The sequence below is a fragment of the Mastigoproctus giganteus genome, chromosome 7 (assembly GCF_048544385.1).
Source record: "Mastigoproctus giganteus isolate SK-2022 chromosome 7, ASM4854438v1, whole genome shotgun sequence".
NCBI classification, from domain to species: Eukaryota; Metazoa; Arthropoda; class Arachnida; order Uropygi; family Thelyphonidae; genus Mastigoproctus; species Mastigoproctus giganteus.
This window is the reverse complement of record NC_143581.1, coordinates 83,102,070-83,124,409: the sequence shown is the minus strand read 5'-3', so window position 1 is coordinate 83,124,409 and position 22,340 is coordinate 83,102,070. Positions and strand designations below refer to the sequence as shown.

At 37.5% G+C, this 22,340-nt stretch overlaps 1 protein-coding gene across 1 annotated transcript in view; it reads left to right on the top strand.

The window, feature by feature from the left end:
- LOC150083034 (poly(A)-specific ribonuclease PARN-like) overlaps nucleotides 1–22,340 on the top strand; it is a 504,128-nt gene that overhangs the window by 128,553 nt on the left and 353,235 nt on the right. The window contains exon 5 of the mRNA XM_090376989.1: nucleotides 3,355–3,436. Coding sequence (XP_090233115.1) covers nucleotides 3,355–3,436 — 82 coding nt within the window. The remainder of the gene's footprint in view (nucleotides 1–3,354; nucleotides 3,437–22,340) is intronic.

Genomic DNA, 22,340 nt, shown 5'->3' with positions numbered 1-22,340 from the left:
TGCAAAGACAGATAACTCACCTGGTGAGATTGGCAAAAGGGCGTCCTTATGAAGAAAGACTTCGAATATGTGGGTTGCAGAGTTTGGAAACTAGACACCTTAGAGGAGATTTGATTGAGGTGTTTAAGGCTTTGAGAGGCATCAGTAAAATGAATGAGGATGAAATTTTCAAACTTATAAATGATGCTAGAACTAGGGGACATAAATTCAAGTTACGGGGGGAAATGTTTAGATAGACTGCAGGAAGTTTTATTTTAGCCAGCGAGTTATAAATTATTGGAATAAGTTGCCTACATGGGTGGTAGAGGCTGACAGTTTGGGATAATTCAAAGGTCATCTGGATAGTACCTTCGGGCCAGGGAAGCGCATAGGATGATAGGTTTAATTTCCTTTTCTTTTATTTATTATCATTATTTATTTATTTATTTTTATCATTGTTTTTTTTTTTTTTGGCTGGTGCAGCATAAGCCATAGGCTTTTTTGCACCATGTGCAGCCAATACTAATACTAAAAGGAGTATTTAAAGAAATTTATTTTTATTATTTTTATTTATTTATTATTTTTTATTATGTACACGTATTCAGAGTGCAATAGTCAAAACAGGTAATTAGGACAGTTTCATGTACTATCTCACTGACAAACACACATTCAGTTATTACAGCACTCTGAATATAGACATCTTATGCACTTTTTTTTTTTTTTTTTTGCAGGTTAAGAATACCATTTACTGTCATGCTTGACATACATTTACTGTCATGCTTGAGAGGGCGCTGACTCTTTAAAAATTACAGCCATGAATTACAGGCTCCGAAAAGCGATGTGTTCTTATTTTATATTGAACTTCATAAGTAGCCTTATAGTTCTAGTTACGCTAGTTATTTTTATTTTTGATTTAGATAAGAGTGTTTATGGATTACTACTTAATATACGTAAAACCGTTGTTTCGTTTGAATCTTGCAGCCATTGTTTTTGTATAGAGAGTCGTAGGGAATTCAAATTTTTAATTGTGGTAACTAGGTAGCTCTAACGTAAAATTATATAGCGTAATACGCATCATTGCATTTAGGATTCTGTTAGATAGTGTAGTATTGACAATTAGTTATTAAAATTTATTGATCTTATTAATTTAAAATATCATGCCTCAGACTAGAGCAGCAAAGCAACGTGCACAAAGTGGCAGGAGTGCTGTGACTCAGGAGAACTGAGGAGGGCAGTTCTCCAATGCATCACAGCCTAAAAAAGTGCTACTTGTGAAATGTTTGCCGAACTCTCTAGCCAAAGAGGATGTCTTTGTGTGTTCCAGGTGCAGAGAGTGTCTAGAAATTAGGCGTCAACTCAGCACTCTAATGGTCATCTACAAGAGCTTGAGGTGTAGGGTAGATGCCCTCGAAGAAATTAATGAGGGGCCCATCAAGCTCAGCTGCCCAACTCAACGCCAGAGCTCACTCCTGTGCATCAGACAACACAGTGGCAATCTTCAGGGCAGATTGTGCTGGTCCCAAAGGAACTAGTTATTGTCGGTGACTCTTTCGAAGAAATTAATGAGGGGCCCATCAAGCTCAGCTGCCCAGCTCAATGCCAGAGCTCACTCCTGTGCATCAGGCAACACAGTGGCAATCTTCAAGGCAGATTGTGCTGGTCCCAAAGGAACTAGTTATTGTCAGTGACTCTTTCGAAGAAATTAATATGAGGGCCCATCAAGCTCAGCTGCCCAACTCAACGCCAGAGCTCACTCCTGTGCATCAGGCAACGCAGCGGCAATCTTCAAGGCAGATTGTGCTGGTCCCAAAGGAACTAGTTATTGTCGCTGAATCTATTGTCAGGGAGATGGGTAATATATTGTCTAAAAAGGATAGATGGAATAGGACCAGGGTATGTCTGCCAGGGGCAAAAGTTGATGACGTTGTGAAGCATATATCATCTTTTAAGGCACAAAGGGTGATATTGTTGTACCCGTTGGCATAAATGACATTAAGAATAGATCTGCAGATTTACTTAACAAGTACAGGTCAATACTGCAAAAAAAGTCATGAGTTAGGGTTAAATTTGAAAGTGTCTGCAATTCTGCCCAGACATGATAGGAGGGAGTATATGATGAGAGCCTTGTCAATCAATTCGGCCCTGGAGCGAATGTGCAAGGCTCATGGGTAGAATTTTTTTCAGTGTGGTCTGTGCTTGTAGAAGTAGTCTCTAACAGGAGAGACTAGTTCTACAGGGATTGGACACACTTAAATAGAAAGGGTGCAAGAATATTTGCTGATGGTATCGAGGCAGTGTTAGGTGTGTCTGAAAACTGCTAGCTTGGGGAGATCCACAGACTAAACGGTTAAAAGTAGCCGCAGGCAGAGGTGAAGGTGATTCTTGCACTGCTTCTATTAGAATAAGCAATGGCCTAGAGTGAGGGGTGCTGGCGGTTTCAGGGACGGATAACTGTCATTGTGAAACAGGTAGGTATATGGGATGTGTTAGGGTAACTAAGAATAAGAATAGGTGCATGTATACTTGCATGTACACCAATGCTAGAAGTATAGTAAATAAATTTAATGAATTTGAAGTGTTGGTCAAGACATCAAAGGTGGATATTGTTGGGATTAGCATTAGTAAGAGGCATTTGATGCAAGAAAGCAAGCTTATGCAGCATCAGGCAAAAAAATAATAATAAAAAAAAAAATAATAAAAAAAAAATAAATAAATAAAAAATAACCACTTCCACTTCACCCCTCTGTTCGTTCGAAATACCTGTCCAGCTGAGCCTTAAACTTATTTAGGCTATCAACTTCCACGACAAGGGATGGAAGTTTATTCCACCAACCAACCACCCGCTGGCTAAAGGCAAATTTCCTCTCGTCTATCCTACATCCGTCTTTTCTCAATTTGAATTTATGCCCTCTCAGGTGATTATTCTGAGCAATCAGAGATGTGGTGTCACACAGATATTAGGAATGTAGAATTGGAATTTGGGGAGTACAATGTGTACAGAAAGGATAGGAAGGGAGGAGGAGTTATGCTGTTAATTAAGAAAAACATAAAATCAGAAGAAGTGCATCCAGTTGATATAGATGGACAGTGCACTGTTGAGTCAGTTTTGTGTGACATAAGCACTGTGAAAGCAAAAATAAGAGGAATGTGTTAAAAGCATTATGACTCAATGTGTTAAATCTGTCTCTCTCTCTCTCTCTCTCTCTCTCTCTCTCTCTCTCTCTCTGTCTGTCTGTTATATTAAATTGACTGTATATTCCGTAAGTTACTTAGTATTTAATTAATATTAAAATTAAATAAAATTTTGACTTAAGCTGCTTACATTTATACCACGTTTTATTTTTCACCTCTGCTGTGATTGTTTTTATCTCTTAGATATCTTCATAAGGATTATAATTTCTATGTTTTTCCAAGGCCGTATTGCAATATAGCACCTGATCATCACTTCCTTTGTCAGGTAAGATGAAGTTTCTGTGAGGATATCTTAAATTTTGTTTTGATAATCTGTTTTCAGGATATGAGCTTCACACAAACTTGTGTTATTATAGATTTTAGCTAAGTATTTTTGATATTTTCAATAACTTCCATGACAGTAACAGAACTGGCCAAGCCAGTGTTATAGCATATTATCTGTCATTTGGATGGTAGAGAGGAGAGTTGTAAAGCATTCTCTGCATATACATGAATCATTTGTGATGCATATGCAGTGAAAAAAAACTTTAGTGCAGCATGCTGTTTCATGTTGTTGACTTATATACTATATTTTCCGGGCCATGAGCTACCCTAAGTTTTTATAAGCTGAACTGTGGGGAAAAAATATTTTATTGTATATATGAAACACAAAATTACAAGTGTTTAATAAACAAAATATCAATCTGGAATGAATTTACTTATAGATTCCCAAGAACTTATCACTACTGTCACTCATCATTACTAATAACATGGTCTGAACTTTCACTTTACTAAAGAGTGTGTCATCTTCATTATCATCAAAGCCATTGCTGATGCTATGTTTCTTAAAACACTTGGAAGTTTATAGAAATTAGTATGGTTTTATTGATTTTAATCTTAGTAAGAAAGGGCATATTCTAGAGACATGCATGAGGCTTCATGCAGATATATTAGGCAAGAATAATATATAGGCCAGAAAAAAAAAATAAATGCCAGTGCATGCATCTAGGATAATTCCCCTGCATCTCATGGTCTGAAGGAACATGAGACAGCATTTCATAAGTGTAGAGTCAACTTGCATAAGTTCTATTCATCTTTTCCTTGATTTGACTGCTGATTTGAATATACATCTTATAATACTTGTTCTGATCATTATATTGAAATTATTGTTGTAGAAATGAAATCCTATATTCTGCACCCCCCCCACCCAAAACTCTTATTCATCATGATATTCTAAAAATGAATATGCTACGGCTGTTTAAGATAAGAGTAAAGCATATCACAGTTGGCTCCTATAAATATATTTTTATTCAATTTCTGCCTGTGGTAAAGCTTCTATGGTTGTAAAGAAGTCATCAATAAATCAAAATCTAAATTTGAAAAGTCATCCAAGGGTAGAAAATTTGCTTCTTGTTCAGATGACAATTGTACTTGTAGATCTCTTACCAAAGCCATATCCATAACTCATATCCATCCATGACTCTACCTCTGTTGTTCTTGTGGGTAGTACAGTGGTTTTGAATGCAATACTTCCACATTGTGTGGAATCCTGTCAAGATCAAAAGGAATTTTCATAGGCATTTTTCATACAGTGGCTGAGTTTGTCATGCAAGGGTTGTACTGCCATATGGCTCTTTGTTATCTTAAACATTAAGGGTAGTCACATGTCATGTGCTAACACAACTGATGTCATGATGCAAAACAAAGAAGAAATGAAGCAGAGAGAGAGAGAGAGAGAGAGAGAGAGAGAGAGAGAGAGAGAGAGAGAGAGAGAGAGAGAGAGAAAGAGGAAATGAAGGAACAAGAGGGGGTGGAGAAAAGGGGAGGATTGGAAGAAGGAGATGATTTTCCATTGTGCAAATTAAAGTAATGTTGGTATATGTTACTAAAAATGAGAATGCTCTTAAGAAAAAAAAAATTATATATTAGTTTTTTTAACAGCATAAGTAAAACTAATGATTTTGGTGGAGACGAGGAAGAAAGAAAATGAAACAGACTTCTGAATGCATCAGAACACTATCTTCAAGCATTTAATATTATCAGATGAGGACAGCAATTTCTAGAAAAGGTACCAGACCAGAAAAAAACTGAACATTTCCTACCAAGAGGCCAAGAAATGCATCCATCCAGTAAATAGTGGCAGGTCCTCATATGCCCAGAAGGTTTCTGGGAAGTGTAGCATTGGGATACAAATGGATATGACCATACCACCACCAGAGTCATTTACTCCCATTGCTCACTTTTTGTTAAGTCTGCAAAAGCCCGAAGCACCAATTAGCTGTGCTTCCTAATACTCCCCAGTCACAAAAAGTGAAAGAGATGATTCAAAAAGCTGGAGTACCCCAGTAATACAGGAAAACATGGATATCGAGGTAAAGGAGCTACCAGACTGTACAGTCTTGGAACTCTTTGCTAAGGAAGAAACACATAGGACAGCACCCATATTTCCCCAAAAAAGAAATTGAGGACTGAAAAAAAATAAGTCCTCAGCATTTCAGAAGCAATCTGAAAGATCCACAAAGCTGAAATAATGGCCAGATTTATACAATGGTATTGCCATGGATTCTGATGGAATGTTGATGACATTACTCCTCCATAAGCACAAGCCAGTGTGCCTTTGTTTGCAGGAGACATATTTGAAGGCAAATGAAGACCCTACCTTACATAATGTCAGCATAATATGTAAGGATGGACCTGTTCACGGTGGAGTTGCCATCATAGTGGGCAACAGAGTGCCCACTATGATACAAAGTGCAAGTGCCAAGTTTGTTAGTTGTCTGATGGCACCAGCGGTTTCCCCACTCTCTGCATTGTGTACTCTGTTTGTGTAGCACAGAACTCTGTGAAGGCAAGAGATTTAAAAAGTTTGTGGGGAGTGGATGGATGCGTATCATTGTGTACTGTTGTTCTTCTGACCATTTAGCCTTTGGGCTCCTGTTGGGATCCACTGTTACTGCACTTGGCCCCGGGGAGGCAGGTCAGGTACCCAGTAGATTTTTGTACTCTGGCAGGCCCTGCCACCTAGATTCCAAAGATTTCAGTGGCAAGGGTCTATGTGAAAAAAAAAATAGTAATAAATAAAAATAAATAAAATAAAGGGATTAACGCTAGAATATAAAAGGCCAAGAGTAATGTAAGCATGGTTTAAATCTGGACGTTATTGATAAGTTGTGAGGTGTACACTCAAGATAGACAGAATAGGGGGAGCTGAAGGCTGGGGGGGAAAAGACAGAGGTATGGGAACGATAAAGAAGGCAACCCCTTCTCGTCAACAGTATCAACGTTTTGTCCACCATACACACATTACGGACCTAAACATACGGTGATTAAGGTCATGTGATCTTATAAAATTTACAGTTGAAACTTATTCAAGAAACATGGTAATGCAAGTTATTTCTATGAAAATAAAACAAAACCAATAAAATACAATAATTTATGATAATAATTCACGTTTCGTTCCTTAAATTTTAACAAAACTGATCGTCAGGTCATATTGACCCGAGCACAATAAGTGTAACAATTACATTTATAAAAATAACTAACTGTAAAATTTTTTTGTCAATCCAGGTACATCATTATTAGGGTAAATTAGTAAAAGTCATAGAGCAGCAACAAAATATTTAAATAAATATAGGATTTATGGGCATTAAAAGAAGGTGACCACGTCATATTGACCCGAACACAATAGGAGGGTTAAGTACAATATTTACTTGATTTCATGCGTGAAAAACCTTGCTCGCAAACATGTTGATCCGAACAAAGTAGCCATTTTTGTTGCATTTTCTTTAATTAGCAGAAAATCTTCAGATAGGAGAGCCTTGTAGAATTCAAGTAGTTTATTTTCGAAGTTCATATACTTCTTTTTGAACCATATTTTGGCTTGAAGATAATATCAAGCTGGAATTGTAGTTTTCAGCCATAGAAGTAAATGGATTCGCAAACAAGCTTATGTCTTTTTCATGGGATCTTATATCAGCAAATCAACTTTTCAAACTTGTCAAAAAGTAATTGTTATAACAAGAGGAAACGATTCTATGGAATTGTTTCTTTTTTAGCTCAGTACAGCACTCAAAGTGAACTAAATTGTTTTGCTCAATTTGGGATTTAAATAATAACTTATTCTGAAATGATTTGATGTTACCATTCAAATTCAGAGGCCACTCTGATTTCAAATCAATTTTCCGTTCCCTTGTAGTTTTAAATTAAGAGCGTTTAAATGACTAGAAATTCTGTAAGAATTGCAAGATCAAACATCCACTTTGTATTTGATAGTTGTTTTATTGGTTTTTCTTTTTTATGTCATAAAAATATCAATTTTGACACAGTTTAAAGAAACGCTTTGCCATGGCTAAGCCATGTCACTGAACTATGTAAAATTACATCTTCATATTCAACTTCAATTTCTGAAAGAAACTGTCGAAAAATACGGTGATTAAGGTCATGTGATCTTATAAAATTTACAGTTTACAGTTATAAAGTTTACAGTTCTCTGTGGGGAAGTATTGGATCTCCAATACTTCCCCACAGAGAGCTTCTTGATGACAGTGCAGTGAATTCCAATTAGAGGTTCAGCTCTGATATCTATAATTTTCTTGGTTATTCTACTCGTAATCCCAATGTTTTTACCAATCATTTTTTGCCCCGTCAATTGTGACTCCTACCAGGTTAATCCTAACTTTTCAATAGATTGGCAAAGATTTTCACCTGTAGTTGTTCTGTGCATACTCTCTAGATCAGCTAAATCTTCAATTGGTACAAAATTATCATTAATTCCATGTATGAAGATAAAGAGTTGGGCTGTGTCATTTACATCAGTACTGTAACCCACTGCCATACTAAAATATTTAATTTAAGTTTTCCAAAAGTTGTTTGAAAAACTTCTTTCCAGTATCTTCTACTCTTCACATAATTGTTTGTCAAGGCAAACTAATAATGTGTTGTATCGTTGTTCATTTTTCCGGACAAATTTCCACAATTTTTAACAAAAAAATGTTTAACAAATTCACAATCACTGAATGGTTTTCTTTCAAAAGCGATGAAATGTGCAACTTATAACTGGCACTTACAACAGATAAATTTTCTGACTGATACATTTTCACATGTGTTTTGTTGTTTTCTGAATTTGCTTTGCAACGTTTAACACTTTTTTTTGCAACACTCCTTTATATTGATCATAAGATTTATGTTTGGAATCATAGTGCCGTTTTAAATTACAGGAACTCCCCGACTTACGCAAATTCGACTTTACGTAAGTTTTTGCTGGCTGGTGGAAACTTAAAAAATATTGTGTGAAACGTATTTTGCATCCTGTAGGAATAAATGGAAGTATTGTGAAAATATCGTAATGTGAACCCAATAACACATTTTTTTGGTAATTCGTTCCAAGACCTTGGAAGTTGAAATTTTCGCTATATAACTAAGCTATTTATCTCTCCAAAAGGTCATTTTTATAATGAAAATTGCACTAAACTTTCATCGTTATCATATGCTCTGTTATCATATGCTCTGTTGCTGGTCCCGAAGGAACTAGTAGTTGTTGGTGACTCTATTGTCAGGGAAACGGGGAACATGCTTTGTAAAAAAGATAGGTGGAACAGGACCAGGGTATGTCTGCCAGGGGCAAAGGTTGATGACGTTGTAGAGCGAATATCATCTTTTAAGGGCACAAAAGGTGATATAGTTGTACACGTTGGCACTAACGATATTAAGAGTAGGAGACCGGCAGAATTACTTAACAAGTACAGGTCACTGTTGAACAAAAGCCGAGAATTAGGGTTGAATTTGAAAGTGTCTGCAATTCTGCCCAGACACGATAGGAGGGAGTATATGATGAGAGCCTTGTCGATCAATTCGGCCCTGGAAAGATTGTGCAAGGCTCAAGAGGTAGAATTTTTTTCAGCCTGGTCTGTACTTGTTAACAGGAGAGAATGCTTCTACAGGGATGGGATACACTTAAATAGAAAGAATGCAAGAATGTTTGCTGATGCTATCGAGGCAGTGTTAGGTGGGTCGGAAAACTGCTAGCTTGGGGGGAGACAAAGACCAATAGATTGACAGTAGCCACTGGCAGAGGTGAAAGAGATTCTTGCACTGCTTCTGTTAGAATGAGCAGAAGCCTGAAAAACAAGATGCATGGTATTTCAGAGACTGCTGGGAGTCATTGCGGTACAAGTAAACACATGGGTTGTGTTAGGGTAGCTAAGAATAGAAACAGGTGCAGGTATACTTGCGTGTACACCAATGCTAGGAGTTTAGTAAATAAATTTGATGAATTTGAGGTATTGCTCAAAACATCAAAGGCAGATATTGTTGGGATATCAGAGACGTGGTGTCACACAGATATAAGGGATGCAGAAATGCAATTTGGGGAGTACAACGTCTACAGAAAGGATAGACAGGATAGGAAGGGGGGAGGGGTTATGCTATTAGTTAAGAAACACATAAAAACCAAGGAAGTGAAGCCAGTCAACATCGCTGGACAGTGCAGTGTTGAGTCAGTTTGGTGTGACATAAGCATTGGGAGATCAAAATTGAGAGTAGGAGTGTGCTATAGGCCTAATGACTCTGATGAGTATAATAAGGAACTGTACAGGGAAATAGAGTGGGCCAGTAAATCAGAGAGTCTTATAATGGGAGATTTTAATTTCCCAGATATTGACTGGAATTTGGGGGCTGGTTACTCACACACTAGCAGGGCTTTTGTGGATTTATTGGATGATTGTTTTCTACATCAGCATGTTCGGGAGGCAACTAGAGGGAGTAATACTCTTGATTTGATTATCAGCAGTGATTCTTCATGCATTAAGAATCTGCAGATAAATGAACCACTAGGTGGCAGTGATCACAGTGTGCTGAAGTGGGATTTACTGAAAGAGGTAACTACCATTAGGGGTAAAGGGAAGGGTTATTGCTTCCGTAAAGGCGACTACGATGGACTGAGACAGTATTTAAATTCTATACAGTGGGACCAACTGATGATGTTACCAACAGCAAATTCAAAATGGGAAGCATTCAAAGAACTTATCTTGGAAGCTACTAGGCTTTACATACCAACTAAGAAATATTGTTCAAGGTTTAGGCCAAAATGGATGTCAGATGAACTAATGAGGCATATGGCAGAGAATAAAAATGCATGGGATACTTACAAATTAACACATGACACAGAAGCCTATGATAGATACAAGTTGATATGCAACCAAGTTACAAAGGAGGTTAGGCAGCCGAAGGCAGATTACGAGAAATCCTTGGCAAGGGATGCAAAGAAAAACAGCAAAGAGTTCTTTACTTATGTAAACTCTAGAAGGAAGGGGATGAATCAGATTGGTCCACTTGATATTGATGGGTCAACTGTTGATGATCCTGCTCAGGTAGCTAACAAACTAAATGAATATTTTGCATCGACATTCACACATGAGGAGTTATTCAGCAAGGGGAATGCCAGAGGTGTATTCAACTTTAGCAGTAAGCTACAGAATCTTGAAATAACTGGGAGTAAAGTGGAGGAGAAACTGTTGAAGATAAACACAAGAAAGGCACCCGGGGTGGATGGGATCTATCCAGTTATATTAAAGGAGGCAGCAAAGGAAGTAAGCAAACCCTTAGCCATAATTATGAGAGCTTCCTTGGACTCAGGGGAGGTACCCATAGACTGGAAATGTGCAAATGTGACCCCAATTCACAAAGGAGGATCAAAGGCTGACACAAGTAATTATAGACCTGTGAGCTTAACTTCTGTTCCAGGAAAATTAATGGAGGCACTGGTTAAAGAAGCACTGCAGGATCATTTAGACAAGACTTCAGTTATAGCTCAGACACAGCATGGTTTTGTTAAGGGGAAGTCTTGCCTGACCAACTTGATTGGATACTACGATGCAGTCACAAAAGAACTGGATGCAGGGAATAACTTTGATATTATATACTTGGATCTTAGAAAGGCTTTTGATACTGTTGCACATGGAAGACTGCTACACAAATTGGAGCAGTGTGACATTGGAGGCAAATTGCTGCTATGGATAAAGGGGTGGTTGAGGGGGAGAAGACAGAGAGTGGTAATCAATGGACACTGCTCATCGTGGACTAATGTTATTAGTGGAGTCCCTCAGGGCTTAGTGTTGGGTCCATTATTGTTTTCTGTATTTATAAATGATATTGATGATGGTATATCAAGCTTAATGTCCAAGTTTGCAGATGATACAAAGGTTGGCAGGGTTGTCAAGGACACTACTGACACTATGCTGCTGCAACAGGATCTGGAAAGGTTGAGCAGATGGGCTGAGAGGTGGCAAATGAAGTTTAACATTGACAAATGTAAAGTACTACACATGGGAAACAACAACCCCAGAGCAACGTATCAACTCTGTGGTACTACACTGACAGTGGTAGAGAATGAAAGGGACTTTGGGGGTGATTGTGCAGGCAGATATGAAGTTCTCTGAGCAGTGCAGACGGGCTGCAAGAGTAGCTCATGGAGTATTGTCAATGATATACAGGAATTTTTCCAGCAGGGATAAGGAGGTGATTATTCCATTGTATAAGGCAATGGTCAAACCACACCTAGAGTACTGTATACAGGTCTGGAGGCCTCATTTCAAGAAGGATGTAGAGCTGCTGGAACGAGTACAGAGAAGGGCAACAAGATTAGTGAATGGAACAAAGGGGTGCTCTTACGAAGAAAGGCTTAAGTTTTGCAAATTACAGTGTCTGGAGACTAGGCACCAGCGAGGTGATCTGATAGAGGTGTATAAAGCCTTGAATGGTTTAAGCATGCCCAATGCTGATGGGATTCTTCCTCTAGCTCAGAAAAATCACCTGAGAGGGCATAAATTCAAATTGAGGAAAGACAGATGTAGGATAGACGTGCAGAAATTTGCCTTTAGCCAGCGGGTGGTTGGTTGGTGGAACAGACTGCCATCCCTTGTGGTGGAGGTTGATAGCCTAAATAAGTTTAAGGCTCAGCTGGACAGGTATTTTGAACGAACAGAGGGGTGAAATGGAAGTGGGGTTTTTTTTTTTTTTTTTTTTTTGGCTGATGCTGCATAAGCTTGCTTTCTTGCATCAAATGCCTCTACTAATGCTAATGCTAAGAATCAATTTTGAATGCCTTTGTGGTATTTTTCTAAAACACGTTTATGGAGGTCATTATCAAAAGCAATAAAAACAATTTGCACTTTTGTGTTTATTGGGCTTTTCTGTTAGCACAATCTATTATAAACAGGTAGTAACCTCGATCTTATTGCATTTGCAATAATCCCGATAACTGGAATTGTGTGGGTTTTTACGTTATTATGGTGAAATGCATTCACCCCTTCACTGAAATCTTCAGTCATATAAAAAACAAAATAAATTTTCAGAATCTTCTCTTCATTCCTATTTACTTATTACAATGGTGAAGGGAAAGGGACCAACAGAAAGTGCACGTTCTGGCAGTGCTAGGAAACGAAACAAAATTGATCTAGAAATGAAGGTGATTAATTAAGAAGTACAAAGCAGGACAAAGTTTGTCATCTATTGCACGGAATTAGGTCTCACTGCTTTAACAGTGAATACTATTTTAAGGGAGGGTGCATATATAAAAGAACGTATTCAAGCATCAATGTATTTCACACCAGGGCCAGTCCACCCCACCAATGATCACAAAACAGCATTCAGGTGCTATATCGAAGATGGAAAAGCTATTAATAATATGGTTGGAAAATCTGATTCAGAAGCAAGTGCCCTTGAATCTAATAGCCATTCAAGCAAGAAGTATTTATGAAGATAACAATTATGGCAAACCCCAAGCCAAGTTCATGGCAAGCAACGGGTGGTCAAGCATCATGCTGGTTTCCAAAACATTAAAGTATGCGGTGAAGTTGCCAGTGCCAAATCTGCAGCTGCAGAGAAATTTAGTGATGTGTTGGAAAAAACCCCCTTCTAAATCTCCACTGCCCTCAACTACTGCAGCGGCGTGCTTATCAGTTGGAAAGTTAATTCTGGCGACAATGCTTGAATGATAAAACTTGTTGACGTTATGCCTGTCTCCTCTCTCTTTTTGTAATTTTATAATTTTGAAATGTTTGTAATTTGTACACTTTTGTAATTTTTCCTGTGCATGAGATAAAAAAATTTAATATTTCTATTTACATGTTTGTTGAACATTTCTTTTTTGCTTCTATCAAATTCAGCGCACATAAATGTAAGTGTGGAATTTCCCTAAATGCTTATTTAGGGAACTTTCGACTTGCGTAGTGTTCCGCAGAATGCAACCCTTACATAAGTCTGGGAGTTCCTGTATATTCTTTAAAAACTGACACAGTCTCTTAACACACAAAATAAACTGCTTTTTCAACGTACTCAATAAAGAAGTAGTCTTCTGTCCACCTTTAATTAAAACATGACACTCTAAATTGACTTTTGCTTTTGGGACAATTTTAACAACAATTTTTTAATTCCGCACAAATTAATAATTCAGTGCAATGAACGAGTTACAGTACATCAAAATAGTAGAATTTCACAATATGAAAAGATTGATACATACATGACTGCATTTAGCATACATACCCGTATGACTGCACTGGACTACAGGTACATATTTGATACAGTCGAGCTCGATGCTTCCATGCCTGTACACACAATGGCATGATTCTTTAAAATGCTGTTTTGCTCGCTTTGCACATGAGCTGTATAAAAATTATTTCCAGCCATGTCCAGCCCACGGGCTGCAGGTTGGGCACCACTGAATTAAAGGATAAGATTTGCTGTACTGATGTTGAATAAGCAACCAATTATGGAATTCTATGTTACTTTAATCAGAAATATCCTCCACAAGATTTTATCACTGCCTTACACAGACATAGCATTTAACTTGCCAAATGGTGTTTTGTACTCCTTTATATGAAACATCTAGTTTTTTGCCAGTACTTTTCATGGAATAATTTTCTTTATACATAATTATAATAGCACTTCTTTTTTTTAATGCTTCGTTCCTTATTTCTTGCCATGTGTATCACAAAATACAAAGTTTACACCAAACTCTTACTGAATGAGGGGTGTCCGATTTTATAAGTTAAATCTCTTACTCCCCAACTTATGTTATTGCAAAACCTAGAATCATCTATAATCTTCTGTAATGAAATAGTACTCTCTTGAATATTCTGGAATCATCTACAGTGTTCTTCCATATGCAGGAATCTTTACACCTTTCTGGAATGTTTTCAGATAATCTAGAATTTTCTTAAATATTTCTTAGATATGAAGTTTTTTGATTTTTATACTTAAAATATTTAATAAAAGCAATAAACAAGTTGGTCCTATTTTAATATAAACTTTGTAAATTAAGAAAAATTAGTAAACTTGATTCTTTAAGGCACGAGTATATAACAGAAAGCAATGCATATGCATGATATTGAAATTTATTGCGCACACCAATTTTGTCAACTCAAAAATGGAAGTAGCTAATGGTTTCATGTTTATATTTTATATTTCTTTTCAGCAGAAATAAGGGTGCAAAATTTAATTTCTAAATTTCATACCCTTATCAATTTTATAAAATGGAAGTAACTAATACTTCCATGCGTACTTTGTGTTTATGAGGTTTTTCTTATTTTGAGCAGAACTGATCAGTATTGTTTCAGTGTAAACAATGTTTAAAAAAAAAAGCAATTTTTTTTTAAATTTAAAAAAATTTAATTACAAAGGTAGTGTTCTCCCCAGAAAATTTTGGGAGCCAGGTGACATTATGAAGTAGCCGGGTGGGGAAGTGTAATACTTTGCAATATTATAAAACTTTATTTATAAATGGGACTTAAGCAATCCAGAGCAAAAATTTATTTCATAATTTAACATTATATACTCCTGTTGCATCGACCTCAATTGCATAGTATGTTCGAATTAATATTGATCGAGATCAGTAAGCAGTACCATATGGTACTGCAAGAATTGCTTAAATTTTAGCTGGGTGGTCAGTTAATTTCACCGGGCGGTGCACCCATTCGATAGATCCTGGGGAGAACATTGCAAAAATATGTATTTTAATTAATGCAACCCATTCATGAAATGTAAAGCAGTGGCATATTGCAAGCAGAATTTTAAAAATGAAGCCAAAATTTTTTCCAGAAATAAGATGCAAAGTTGGGGTCCTTGTGAAGTCCCGACAGTCTTTTATTACTATCCAAGGTACGCCTGCTGCTGGGTTAAGCATTAAAATATTTTGACAGCAATATTTTTAAAGCATTTTGTGTGCTGATTCTCCTTTGTTGAGAGCCAGCAGGAGAGAAAAGAATTGCACAGACTGACACCCTTGAGGGAATGTCTTGACCTGTTTATAGTAGCACTGTGATATTGCAATCTGGTCTTGATAGTCACTTTCTGAAGTTAGTCAAGTTAGCTTTATTTTTTTGGTATCCTGAATCAACTCTCCCTCTCAACAATAGCAAAAAAAAAAAAAAAAAAACCCATATCCTTGCCAGAAACCAACAAAAGGTGGAAAGAGGACTTTTGATGTCCTCTTTTCACTTTCCCTCCATTACATTTCAATTGCTTTTTACTTTTGCTGTCAGTGGATACAAGCATATGCTGAGCATGAAATGAAACTGTTGCATTAGCATTAGTAGAGGCATATGATGCAAGAAAGCAAGCTTATTCAGCATCAGCCAAAAAAAAAAAAAAAAAAAAAAACCCATTCCCATTTCACCCCTCCGTTCGTTCGAAATACCTGTCCAGTTGAGCTTTAAATTTGTTTAGACTATCAACTTCAACAACAAGTGATGGAAGTCGGTTCCACCAACCAACCACCCGCTGGCCAAAGGCAAATTTCCGCACATCTATCCGACATCCGTCCTTCCTCAATTTGAATTTATGCCCTCTCAGGTGATTATTCTAAGCAAGAGGAAGAATCCCATCAGCATTGAGCATTCTCAAACCATTCAAGGCTTTATACACCTCAATCAGATCACCTCGCAGGTGCCTAGTCTCCAGACACTGTAATTTGCAAAACTTAAGCCTTTCTTTGTAAGAGCAACCCTTTGTTCCATTCGCTAATCTTGTTGCCCTTCTTTGTACTCGTTCCAGCAGCTCTACATCCTTCTTGAAATGAGGCCTCCAGACCTGTATACAGTACTCTAGGTGTGGCCTGACCATTGCCTTATACAAGGGAATAATCACCTCCTTATCCCTGCTGGAAAAATTCCTGTATATCATTGACAAGACACCATGAGCTACTCTTGCAGCTCGTCTGCACTGCTCAGAGAACTTCATATCTGCCTGCACAATTACCCCCAGGTCCTTTTCATTCTCCACCACTGTCAGTGTAGTACCGCAGAGTTGATACGTTGCTCTGGTGTTACTGTATCCCATATGTAGTACTTTACATTTGTCAATGTTAAACTTCATTTGCCACCTCTCAGCCCATCTGTTCAACCTTTCCAGATCCTGTTGCAGCAGCATAGCGTCAGTAGTGTCCTTAACGACCCTGCCAACCTTTGTATCATCTGCAAACTTGGACATTAAACTTGATATCCCATCATCAATATCATTCATAAACACCGAAAACAACAACGGACCCAACACTGAACCTTGAGGAACTCCACTAATAACATTAGTCCACGTTGAGCAGTGTCCATTGATTACCACTCTCTGTCTTCTGCCACTCAACCATCCCCTTATCCATAGCAGCAATTTGCCTCCAATGCCACACTGCTCCAATTTGTGCAGCAGTCTTCCATGTGCAACAGTATCGAAAGCCTTTCTAAGATCCAAATATATAATATCAAAGTTATTCCCTGCATCCAGTTCTTTTGTGACTACATCATAGTATCCAATCAAATTGGTCAGGCAAGACCTGCCCTTAACAAAACCATGCTGCGTCTGAGCTATAACGGAATTCTTGTCTAGATGATCCTGCAGTGCTTCTTTAACCAGTGCCTCCATTAATTTACCTGGAACAGAAGTTAAACTAACAGGTCTATAATTACTTGTGTCAGCCTTTGATCCTCCTTTGTGAATTGGGGTTACATTTGCACATCTCCAGTCTATGGGTACCTCCCCTGAGTCCAAAGAAGCTCTCATAATTATGGCTAGGGGTTTGCATACTTCCTTTGCTGCCTCCTTTAATATAACTGGATAGATCCCATCCACCCCAGGTGCCTTTTTTATGTTTATCCTCAACAATCTCTCCTCCACTTTCCTCTCAGTTATTACAAAATCATCCAGCTCACTGCCAATGTTTATTTTACCTACATCATTCTCCTTCCTGAATAACTCCTCATGCGTGAATGCAGATGCAAAATACTCGTTTAGATTGTTAGCCACCTGAGCAGGATCCTCAACTGTTGAACCATCAATATCCAGTGGACCAATCTGATTCATCCCTTTCCTTCTCAAGTTCAAGTATGTAAAGAACTCTTTTCTGTTTTTCTTTGCATCCTTTGCCAATGATTTTTCGTAGTCTGCCTTTGCCTGCCTAATCTCCTTTGTGACTTGGTTATAGACCAACTTATATCTATCATAGGCTTCCATGTCACCCATTAATTTGTATGTATCCCATGCATTTTTCTTCTCTGCCACATGTCTCATTAGTTCATCTGACAACCATTTAGGCCTAAACCTTGAACAATATTTCTTAGTTGGTATGTAAAGCCTGGTAGCCTCCAAGATTAGTTCCTTGAATGCTTCCCATTTTGAGTTTGCTGTTGGTAACATCATCAGTTGGTCCCACTGCACAGAATTTAAATACTGTCTCAGACCATCATAGTCTCCTTTACGAAAACAAAAACCCTTCCCTTTACCTCTGATGGTAGTTACCTCCTTGAGTAAATCCCACTTCAACACACTGTGATCACTGCCACCTAGTGGTTCATTTATCTGCAGGTTCTTAATGCATGAAGAATCACTACTGATAATCAGATCAAGAGTATTGCTCCCTCTTGTTGCCTCACGAACATGCTGATGTAGAAAACAATCATACAATAAATCCACAAAAGCCTTGCTAGTGTGCGAGTGACCAACCCACAAATTCCAGTCAATATCTGGGAAATTAAAATCCCCCATTATAAGACTCTCTGATTTACTGACCCACTCTATTTCCCTGTACAATATCTTATTATACTCATCAGAATCATTAGGCCTATAACACACTCCTACTCTCAATTTTGATTTCCCTATGCTTATGTCACACCAAACTGACTCGACACTGCCCTGTCCATCGATGTCGACTGGCTTCACTTCCTTGGACTTTGTGTTTCTTAACCCTGTTCCACTCGCCTCCCCCATAACCCTAATTTTTAATCTCACTTGAAAATTGCCCCCCCACCGAGAGAAACTAATAATTTCCATAATTTCTACTCAATTTACAAAATTGAAACTCTCAATATACATAAACAGAAGTATATTCTTTGATTTCCTACCTTTAGCGCTCAGCAAAAACTATTAATTCACTCTAAAACAGCAAAAATGTACGATCACATTTCAATTTATTAAATTTTGATGTCGGCAAAACAAGATCCAAGCTTTGAAAATAAAACGCGTTACAGCATTAGTTCAAAAATTCGCGCGTCAGCTCGGCGCCTCTGGCTAAAACGAATCAACGCACGCAGAGAGATAATTGACTGGTCAAGCTTACGTCATTAGCGTTACCAAGGTGATCCAAGGAGAAAATAAAACTGTAAACAATTTTCGTGGAAAACAAACAGTTGAGCATCATTACTTGCGAACACTAATTTGCATGGCTCTCTCACAACAGTTGCTTTACTGCTTTTCGTAATTGCTGTACGAAAGAATTGCAACGAATTGGTTTTGAAGAACAAAAATGCCTTCTTTCTTTTCTTCAGTATGTATTGTATCTACTAACAAAAAATCAAGGAAATTCATCTATTGGAAGCTACACTGGAAACGGAAGGAAAAAAGAAACTGTCGTAAAACTGATCACCACAATGCGCATTTCATAAAAAAAGAAGTTCGCTTTATTGTAATTGTTTTTAGAGGACTAAATCAGAACAGCAATTTCATGGATGTATATTTGATCTTCTTACGAAATTTCAAAAAAAATTTTCTATTCATAGCTGCGTTATAAACTTTTAAACTGATGTCGAAGGAACTTCGCATGCATCTTACCTGGTCTGCAAACAAAAAAAAATACGCTACGAATAACGCATTGTTTTCACAATCCGTTACTCGTCTCGTAGTAACGGGTTAGGAAATTGTAAGTAATTGTTATTGAATACTTCGATATTTCCTTGATATGTATTTGATACCATCAAAAAATTTCGAGGGAAAAATTGAATTTTCATTATCACACACACGCCGGGAAAAATTCACCATAAAGTGTCATGTGTTTGGATGCCTGAATTTCATTCTGAGTTGCAAATGTAATTTCACTTCTCTTGCGCTGACAGAGTAGCTGTTTGCCAAAAGAAGGAAAACAGGGTTCATTTTCCTGAAATTTCCAGTTCCTTTCATTCACTTTTGGAAAAAAAACCCTTAGGGTAGATTGTCAAAGGTCCACAGCTGTAACTACTTTGAAGTGGTTACAGTCCCTAACTTGGCAATGTTATTATGAATGAAATCCTGATCTTGTGTAATTATTATTTCTAAGTAAACAATATATTATGTTATTATGATATCCAAGCAATTTATCAATAAATAATCTTTCACGAATAAGGTTTGTATGCAGTGTATTCTTGTCCTGTGCAATTGAATTTCGATATTGCAAGTGAAAGTCTTGTTCTGCAGGTTTGGTTGTTTCCTGTTTCGCCTTACTGAGTTTGAACTGAAAAAAGCAAGGCTTTCCAAGATCTGATTGTGTTCACTTTTTTATTGTAGTACTCAATTTGTCTCTTGTTTATGAAATTATAACAGCTGTAATTTTTTGATATTTTATGCAAATAAGAAAAAAAAAAAAAAAAAAAGTAAATTTCGGTTGTCATATTTTTAACCCAGTAAAGCCAAAGGAAGTTCAAATAATTATTTTTATTTGTATCATGATATTTTCATAGTTTGAATTTAAAAAAAATATATTATGAATTCTCAAGAACATAATAATTTTGGCAACTTTTCTAATTAGTTTCATCACAGATGCTGAAGTCGCAATAAATGTTTCATCAAAGATGCCGAAGTTCCTTCCTTCCTTCCAGTCAGGAACTTATCAGTAGCTGTCCTTTTATTGTTCTGAAAGTAATTCGTTTTGTTGGGGGAAACCGTTTTTGCTCCTAATTGAAGTAGCACTTTCGAATTTTGCCCAAGTCGATTTTCTGCATATATTGAAAATTAGAAGGGCAGTAAAAGAGTTGATAATTGGTGCCATTGGTGGGCAGCATTCTGATGAACAAATTTCTGTTTATACTCCGGGATGACCACTTGGTCATGAGATCCCGAAATAGAGAGAGAGAATACAAGAAACCGCACCGCATTTAGCAGTCACGGATTTGATTGTGTGAAATTGCTCGCCATAAACCATAGCAAAACAAAAGAAGTGATGGGGAGAAAATCTATTTTTCAGCGGGGTTTTTCTTTTTATTACAGCTCTGAACAGCAGGTGACCGTGGATTTATTCAGCTTCTGTACTAAAACAGAATTTCTCCCTTTGCGATGACATCACAAAGCGTAACAAGCAAATATTTTCTAACAATACTTTTTGAGCATCCGTTAGCCGCAATCTGTTGGTTTTGTGTTGTTTGAAATCTTGCATTTTTGTGAAGAATACATATTTCAAGAAATAACCCGTTATTCGTAGCATATGAGTTTTTTTTCTTTCCTTCGATGCACCAGTTTTCGAAGTTCATAACGCAGCTATAAATAGAAATATTTTCTCGAAATTTCGTTAGAAGATCAAACCCAGGAAATTGCTGTTCCGATATTGTTTACTGAAATCAATTACAATAAAGCAAACTTTTTTTTTTATCTAATGCTTATCAGTTTTACCCTAGTTTGTCCCGTTTCCAACATGAATTTCTGTTCGTAAGAGTAATACACGTTGAAGAAAGGAAATACGATCTGTTCGCCCTTCAATAAATAAATAGTTGTTGCTACTGTTTCGCTTTATCGACTAACAGTAGCTCGCCCGTGTTTTGTTTATTTTCTTAGCGTCAGGTAGCCGCGCGGAGACATAAAACGCGTTTGACCCTCTCTCGATGTAGCTGTATCGAGGATAGGTGACGTAACCGCCAGCTTCATTCTCACACCTCGCACCACGAAAACAATTTCGCTCTGTAAACAGAAACTCCCGCTCCAAAACAAACAAACGAATCAGATATCGGGTTTCATAAGCCATAGGTTAATTCGGGTGGGGTTAGAAAAATAACAGAAAAAGGCCTAAAAAAATACACACTTGATGTCACATTTTTCTCATTTGCGCGAAATTCAATAGAAATTTTTGAAAATTGAAGTGGGAAAATCGAAGAAAACAGTTCTGGCTTCACGTATAGCGAATTTCAGCTGTGTCCATAGAGTAAAAATTATAGAATTTATTAGTTCACCTTTGAACCGGGTCCAACAAACCCGAGGAGATAGGGATACGGTTAATTAATAGTATAACCCCTCCTCCCCTCCCCTCCTGTCCTGTCTATCCTTTCTATACACATTGTATTCCCCAAATTCCAGTTCCGCATTACTTATATCTGTGTGACACCACGTCTCTGATATCCCAACAATATCTGCCTTTGATGTTTTGAGCAATACCTCAAATTCATCAAATTTATTTACCAAACTCCTAGCATTGGTGTACACGCAGGTATACATGCACCTGTTTCTATTCTTAGCTACCCTAACACAACCCATGTGTTTACTTGTACCGCAATGACTACCAGCAGTCTCTGAAATATCCTGCATCTTGTTTTTCAGACTTCTGCTCATTTCAATAGAAGCAGTGCAAGAATCACTTCCACCTCTGCCAGTGGCTACTGTTAATCTATTAGTCCTTGTATCCCCCCCAACTAGCAGTTTTCCGACCCACCTAACACTGCCTCGACAGCATCAGCAAAAATTCTTGCACCCTTTCTATTTAAGTGTATCCCATCCCTGTAGAAGCAATCTCTCCTGTTAACAAGTACAGTCCAGGCTGAAAAAAATTCTACCCCTTGAGCCTTGCACAATCCCTCCAGGGCCGAATTGATCGACAAGGCTCTCATCATATACTCCCTCCTATCGTGTCTGGGCAGAATTGCAGACACTTTCAAGTTCATCCCTAATTCACGGCTTTTTTTCAACAGTGATCTGTACTT